Source organism: Littorina saxatilis, linkage group LG12 (assembly GCF_037325665.1).
Source record: "Littorina saxatilis isolate snail1 linkage group LG12, US_GU_Lsax_2.0, whole genome shotgun sequence".
Taxonomy (NCBI): Eukaryota; Metazoa; Mollusca; class Gastropoda; order Littorinimorpha; family Littorinidae; genus Littorina; species Littorina saxatilis.
The window spans coordinates 39,462,337-39,470,513 of NC_090256.1; the positions used below are offsets into that span (position 1 = coordinate 39,462,337).

General features: G+C 43.7%; 1 protein-coding gene across 1 annotated transcript in view; it reads left to right on the top strand.

The window, feature by feature from the left end:
- Nucleotides 1-7,621, top strand: part of LOC138981926 (gastrula zinc finger protein xFG20-1-like) — a 34,309-nt gene extending 26,688 nt beyond the window's left edge. Inside the window, exons 4-5 of the mRNA XM_070355099.1 lie at nucleotides 1,615-2,778; nucleotides 3,551-7,621. Coding sequence (XP_070211200.1) covers nucleotides 1,615-2,753 — 1,139 coding nt within the window. The 3' untranslated portion in view covers nucleotides 2,754-2,778; nucleotides 3,551-7,621. The remainder of the gene's footprint in view (nucleotides 1-1,614; nucleotides 2,779-3,550) is intronic.
- The last annotated feature ends 556 nt before the right edge of the window (nucleotides 7,622-8,177 follow it).

The following is an 8,177-nucleotide window of genomic DNA, read 5'->3' on the forward strand; positions in this document are numbered from 1 at the left end:
AATTCATGAAGCAAAGCATCTGAAAATGTTATAACTGAACAAATGAGTGATTTTGCTACACTTTTTTTTTTCAAACCGGGAATATTTCTTCCCCAAATGCAAACCAAATTCGGTTTCTCTGAATTCATTCCTGCGTCAACTATATCCCAGTGATTAGAAACATTATGAAATTAGTTCCTTGGGATTATCCTTGACAACATTTTGAATGAGCCGTTTTGCCTAGGTATTCACACACACACACACACAGTACTGGGAAATGTTGACATTCAGTGAAGAATGAGTGTGTTCCTGTAAAAATAATGCAATTATTGGAGCTATTTTTTGCCTTCTCTCGATCTTTGTAAGTACATGTATATATATATATATATGTAAGGGAGGGGTGATTGATGGATACTCAGCATTCACCAACTAAGGTTTTGTCGTTGATTTGGGTACACCAAAAAACAATAAATGCAGGCACTTCAAAGGAATATTAGTGTAACAGTAATCTTTAACGCTTTTCAGCATATTCAGCAGGGTTAAGGAAGAGATGCTTTGTGTTGAAAGAGAATTCTTTAAAATCTGTAGTTCATTGTGCCTGCATTTGTTTTTTAATTGCTGATGCTGATTATGCTGGCTATGATCTGCTTGCTATTCTTTTTGTACCTGTAAATCGCTAGTTGCCCTTATATAATTTTTTTGTTAAATGTTTACGCAACACCTGGTCATTTTATCGCAACAAGAGTTTTATTTTACTGGACCTGTATTGTACAATTGAGTAGAATGCTTTTTTTGAAATAAACTATTAGAATTTTTACTTTGTTTTTTATATTTGCTTCTGATTTGTGCGTGTGTCTGTAGAAAAATGTGATGTGATGTGAATGTGATTACCGTGAAAACAGATGCGAAAAACTTGAATATGCTATAACTATTCCGACTGGTCTGTCTCCTGAAGGTTTTTTCCGTGCTGTCATTTCACATGACTTGCACAGGTTAGTGATTTTTTGTGTTGTTGCGGAAATGAACAATTCAGAGGCCGCCAGGGCCACTCTTGAGAAGATAAACTTAAGTCCACGCTATACATAAACCTAAAAATGTTCTCCTCTGTCTTATTTCTTGTGTGTTCTCTTTTTTCAGAATCTCTTCTCTTTGTGGTTTCATTTTTTATTGACTTTTTTTTAATATATTCTTAGTTTACCAGTAAGCAAAAAGAGTGGCTGATGACAACCTAACACACTTTATTCTGCACTCATGCTCAAGCAGACAGATGTATCAACTCGCACCAGAAGTCATAACAGAATAAACATGTCTGCGAATACAGAATACATGTGCCTCATGCTCAAACACACAAACGCATGAAAGTCTATTGTTCATTTCAATGCTTGTTATTCTCTCAGGTGCCAGAAGATCGGTTCCGCATAACTCTCCCTCTTGTACACATATATATGCAAAATGCATTTAGAGAGCTTACTTCCCTTTGTTTCTCAGAACACAGACGCATGAACTTGCACCACAAGTGAACACAAACTACGTTAAGATGTGGGGTAAAGTCAAGCAGCAAGGGAGTTGAAAATGCCATGAAGGAATTGGCAGCAGAGTAGCTGGTACCTGTACAGACTTTACCTGTGATTTCAGGGCTGGGCCATCAAGCCAGGCTGACAGGGAGTGCTGCAGGTAGCGTCCACACAACACAGCATTCTGCCTCCCCCTGTGCATCTAGTGATAACGCCCACGCAATTTCCCTTCAACACAGTACTGGTAGAGTTCGGGCAGCACCAACATTCTGCTCCCTGACACCCCACAGTAACCTCAGGATAGGGAATGCGGATAGTTACGAAGGCACCGACTGGTTGGACATTGTAGAGAGTGGGGCCAAACCTCCGCAGCCAAGACCTCTGTCGTCAGCAACAGAGATAGACGCTTTGCAGCAGTTATTCGGTCTGGATAAGGCTTCAGCTTCAGCACAGAAACCTGGAGATGAGCAGTGGTGTAACCTTTGTGCCAAGTTTTTCCGTAACGGTGTCCTGCTTGCCAAGCACATGCAGCTTGTACATGCAAAGCACAATCCCAAAAATGTAGTTACCAGCATTAGCTTTGGAGTGTCATCAGCCATTCAGCAAAGCTCAAGCTTTGATTCGATGCCTTCTCCGTCGTTTACAGCACCGACCAGTTCAATCTTTGAGCAGATTCCTTCAGGATCTTTCCTAGCACAAAGACTCATCGTAGGCACTGGAGGAGATGACACATTGTTTACTGGTCCCTCTCACTCCCTGGGTCTGCCACAGGAAAGCTTACACACAGGAATCCAGGGAAGTGAAACCTGTGAGTATCATCCACATTCTTCTGTGGGCGCTGCACAAACTGTGACATCTCAGTGCACGAGTCAAACCAAGGACAATTTCGCAGCCTCACACACATCCTCGACTCCAGCGACGGGGATGTCAGTAACGTACAAACCCACCACAAGGCTACGGAGGCCACCGACGGGCCGTCGTTGCACGCACTGTCAGAAGATCTTCCAGCTGGACAACCCCCGCTTTGCCGACCACGAACACCACTGCATAAAGCAGCGCCTCGGAATGGACTGCACGCAGTGTGGGCGGAGCTTTGCCAGCAAGGTGGCGCTAAAAGACCACGTGGATTCCATGCACGCCAAGAAGGGCTTTCAGTGCCGGGCGTGCGGCATGGTGTTCAAGTGGAGGACTTACGTCTACCAGCACCGCTACAAGTGTGCCGCCCTTAAGGTCAAGGTCAAGAGAGAACCTCCCTCCTGATTCTTTCCCGCAAGTCGAGTACAAGGTGAGACATCAGAAAATCGCATTTTAAAACATGGCTGGCTTGGGATCTATTTTCTTTAGGTTTTAGGGTCTAATGCTTTAATTTTAGTTGACGCAGAAAATGGGAAAATGCAGGTTTGAAAAGAAGTTCTTGTGGAAAGATGGAAGACAAGTATGGTAGGACGGTTGTGACAAAGCGGTCTTAAGTTGAAGGAAACATGTTTTGACGGTTGATGTTATTCCTGCTTTGCATGTTGTTTTGGCTTCACTGTTGGATGTTTCAATGTTGTACTGAAAGTTTTTGCATGGAAGACCGCTGACAGTTGTCACTCTTTTCAACATTTTTTATTGTTTAAATTGTGCACAGAAAAATGGGGAGAATGAAGAGTGCTTTTAACTTGTGAGTCTTTTTTTTATTCAAAATATGTTCAGGAAAATCCCTGTCAGGACAATGAATCGGTGCATTATCGGCAGGAATAATGGAGAAAGATCAATATTTTGAGTAAAGGGGATCGGAATGATAATCCATAACATTTCACTATTAGCTAAGACAAAGTAGGTTACACGTGTGATGACTGATGATAAAACTGAGAAGGTATCATCCTGAGTGATGCAATACAATAAGATTTATTCGATCAGTGGTAAAACCAAATGATTCAGGAATGCTAGATGAAATAACAATCAGAACAGCGGTGAAGTGATTGAGGAATGCTAGGTAAAATAACAGCGATGAAAAGAAATGATTGAGGAATGCTAGGTGAAATAACTGAGACTTTCCTATGGTGTACTTTCAGTGGCGGGTACCCCCCATGGGACTGACGGGAGGGAGGCAGTGTTGGCGCATGCACTAGGACCCCCTCGCCCCTCCTCCAGCCAAACTACGCCCCCTGTCACACCTCCCCAGCCCGGCCTCTCTCTTACCCATAGTGCACCAGGAGGGGAGGTCACCTTGACCCCAGAGACAGCATCTTCGTCATCGAGTCCAAGGTCCAAAGTGACCAGCGCAAAGTCGTCGGCAGACAGCTTCAGTAATTTCTTTTCTGTTTTGTCGTCGACCAACCCCACGCTGGCGAAGATGATAAAAAAGCCAGTTGGAAAGAACATCCAGTGTTCGGTGTGTGGAACGCATTTCAGAAACAGCCAGCTGCTGGTCATGCACATGAGACTGGTTCACAGGAGCAAAGTCAAAGGCAAAGGCCTTGACCTCCTCTCATCGCAAGGCACTCGGAAGGTCGGCAAACCTCCAGCGTCAACCGCCTCATCCAATCCTAACACAGGAAACAAAGTTTTTCCAACAAGCGCAGGTATGCACATCACCACAGAATCATTCTTGGAACTCTCTAGAAACGAGTACAGCCACGAATCCTCAGACAAGATGGAGGTGCCACAGTCGCCATCGGAAACGGATGACCACAAGAGCGGGCCTGTTGCATGTCAGTTCTGCCAGATTCTCTTCTGGAACAGCCAAGATCTACTGACGCACCAAGCGCTGTGTGGTCAGAAGTACACAGAGGAGAGTGGAGGGGAGCCAGTGAGCCACGCCTGTGACTTGTGTCAGCTGGTGTTTCCAGACACCGCCATGCTGACAGAGCACAGAAAAGCGTGCAACACTGAACAGACAATGCCAACTGCGGTATGCCACCCTGCTGCTTGTCCGTTGTGTAAGCTACCGTTCCTGGACCCAGCGTTACTTTCCGCTCACATGTGGCTCTGCGGTAAGGCTGAAAACAGCCAAGGTTCCAGCGACACCAGTGCGGCAAGGATTAACGACGGCAACTCCGGCAACGGCAACAGTCCAGCAATGACCATCAGAGGACTGTGCGGCAGCAATCACTGTGACGAATGCGGCAAGGTGTTCCAGAGCAGGACTTCGCTGGTGGATCATATCAACTCCATGCACCGGGGCGTGCAGTTCAACTGCCCCGATTGCGGAGAGAAGTTCAAGTGGCGAACCTGTGTGTACCGACACAAGATGCGCTGTCGCAAGGCTAAACATAGGGTGCAACACACGCCAGGCACTCCTCAAGAAAACTGAAACTGTGTGTACCGACACAAGATGCGCTGTCGCAAGGCCAAACACAGGCTGCAGCACAAGCCAGGCACTCCTGAAGGAAACTAAAACTGTGTTGTATAGCTTAAGCCTGTCTTTAATTGGGCGAAGTTGACAACGCGAATATAAATGCTTTGCAAATCTGGCCGCACGGAGCTTTAGCACTGAGTTTTTTTGTAAAAAGATTTAGTGAAGTGTTGGCGAGGTCCACTTCGGGCTCAATTAACGACCGCCTTTCTGCAGCGTCTATGCTATGATTTGATCAGGTGAAGTTTGTGTTGATTCAGTCCTGCAGGAAAATGAAACTGTGTTGTACAGTGCAGTGTCTGTGCTATGATCTGATCAGGCGACATTTGTGTTGATTATACCCGAATTAAATTGCAACTATGTTGTACATGTGGTGCAGTGTCTGTGCTATGATCTGATCAGGTGAAGTTTGTGTTGATAAATTCCGGAATTAAACTGAAACTGTTTTGTGCATCTTATGCAGTGTCTGTGCTATGAAGTTTGCGTTGATTTATTGCAAGGCATGCAAGAATGTCATTTGCATTGTTTTATTGTCATACAGGTGTGAGTGACTTGTGAGGTCAGTAACGTCTCCATTACACACCCAAAGCACAGAAGTTCAAGCTTTCGAGTGTTGAATATCCAGCATTGATTTTTTTGTATGGTTGCCAGAAACAATCTGCAGAATTAACTGAAGATAACATTTTAGACTACAGTGATACCTGCGATGTGAGACCCCTTTGATAACCGGCACGGTTGGCCTAGTGGTAAGGCGTCCGCCCCGTGATCGGGAGGTCGTGGGTTCGAACCCCGGCCGGGTCATACCTAAGACTTTAAAATTGGCAATCTAGTGGCTGCTCCGCCTGGCGTCTGGCATTATGGGGTTAGTGCTAGGACTGGTTGGTCCGGTGTCAGAATAATGTGACTGGGTGAGACATGAAGCCTGTGCTGCGACTTCTGTCTTGTGTGTGGCGCACGTTATATGTCAAAGCAGCACCGCCCTGATATGGCCCTTCGTGGTCGGCTGGGCGTTAAGCAAACAAACAAAGGGCCCCTTTGATGAGTGGACACCTCTCATAAAAGGACATGTTCTGGCGTCCCTTTGTCAATTATTTTGACCAAAATATATCTGTCATGACAGGCCATCTGCATTGTGGGGACACTTTTAACTGGTCCCAAGGACGTCCTTATCGCAGGTACCACTGTACTACCATTATAAACAAGATTGTCGAGATATGATTTTGAAATGATTCTAAATAGTAGCTCCATTGTTGTGAAAGACATAGCATTTCTGTATGTATGGATGTGAAATACACCATTTTCTCACACTAAGCTTGTTTTTCTTGTTATACAGTTTTCATTGTGTGATTTGTTTATCTAGTAATAGGTTTTATTTCAGTGCGTGGTGTAAGACGTATAATTCTTCAAACTTAAGTGAACAGCAGGAGACTGTGTCATGTTGTCATGTGTACATTTGCATGTGTTTGTTGTCTGTCTTGATGGAGTCTGTATCTGTGTATGCATGTTGTACATGTATTGACCTAAAGCTCAGCTTTGAAAAGAAGAGTTGTGATTCTGTATTCCCTAAAAGGTTTATAGACATTTTCCCAGAAATAACTCTGGGTGTTTTTTTTGAATGGCTGTTGAAGAGTGCCCACCCTATTGCCACCCCTCCCCCTTCCCCCCTTAAAACAAGAAAGCTCTTATAAAGCTCAGTTGGCAAAACAGTGCCAGTGGCTACTGTTACACTGGAACACCCCTTTGCAGACCTTGAAATATCTGAGAAAACCAGGTCTTAAAAAAACAACCCGCGGGTTAGGGGGAAGAATTTACCCGATGCTCCCCAGCATGTCGTAAGAGGCGACTAACGGATTCTGTTTCTCTTTTTACCCTTGTTAAGTGTTTCTTGTATAGAATATAGTCCATTTTTGTAAAGATTTTAGTCAAGCAGTATGTAAGAAATGTTAAGTCCTTTGTACTGGAAACTTGCATTCTCCCAGTAAGGTAATACATTGTACTACGTTGCAAGCCCCTGGAGCAAATTTTTGATTAGTGCTTTTGTGAACAAGAAACAATTGACAAGTGGCTCTATCCCATCTCCCCCCTTTCCCCGTCGCGATATAACCTTCGTGGTTGAAAACGACGTTAAACACCAAATAAAGAAAGAAAGAAAGGTCTTAAAAAGGAGGGAGTCTTAAAATTGGGATCAATTTACAGAGATTATGAACAGAAAATGTGAGAAAATGGTAGTTTTAATTTTCAGTACAGCGGAACCCCCCCCCCCCCCCCCCCCCTCTCACATTTTAAGTCTTCCTCCCTTTTAAGATCCTACTTTTCCAGACATGATGCCATAACATCTGCATATTTACCTCCATTTTAAGACTCCTTCCCTTTTAAGACATGATTTTTTTCTCAGATTTTTGTCAAGGTCTTTGAAGGAGGGTTCCACTGTGTACGGCAAGTTGTGTTGGATGGTTCTGGGCCAAATGGAAAACAAAAGCGAGCCTGAAAGTAAATGTTGGTTTGTTTCATTGTCAATACCAATGCTCAGATTGATGTCAGCATGGTTCTCATCTCCCCCCCCTTTCCCCGTCGTGATATAACCTTCGTGGTTGAAAACGACGTTAAACACCAAATAAAGAAAGAAAGAAAGATGTCAGCATGGTAGATCATGTTTTTGTTGTTCTTTGATCAGGTTTAGTTGCTGATTATTGTTGCAGTTTGTTTTTTCACCCATTTTTCTCATGATCGCACTTATCTGTAAAACATTGAATGTTGCTGATTCCTGTTATAAATTCTTTGGAAATGACTTCTGATTTCACTGTTTGTGTTTTGAAAGAGGGAAGAGAGTACTAGTGTCTTCTTAAGTCAAATCTAACTTAAATGTTCTCTCTCTCTCTCTCTCTCTCTCTCTCTCTCTCTCTCTCTCTCTCTCTCTCTCTCTCTCTCTCTCTCTCTCTCTCTCTCTCTCTCTCTCTCTCTCTCTCTCTCTCAATCATTCATTATTTATTTATAGCGTTACACACACTCACACGCACATACTCATTAACATACACACACGCACACATCCCCTCGTGAACACACACACACACAAACACACACACACACACACACACACACACTCTCATTCACTCACTCACTCACTCACTCACAAACATGTATGTGCACACATGTGGAAAAACTAAAATTCTAATGACAAAGAAGTATACTAACAGGAACACAAATTAAAAAACTTCATTTCCAAAACACTGCGCAGACTGAAAGGATAAGGCCTAAAAAAAAAATAGGTGTGGTTACGGTAACCCGACCTACCCTATTTTTAGGGGCCGACCCTATAACTTTTTATTACATTTGTCAAAAAAACA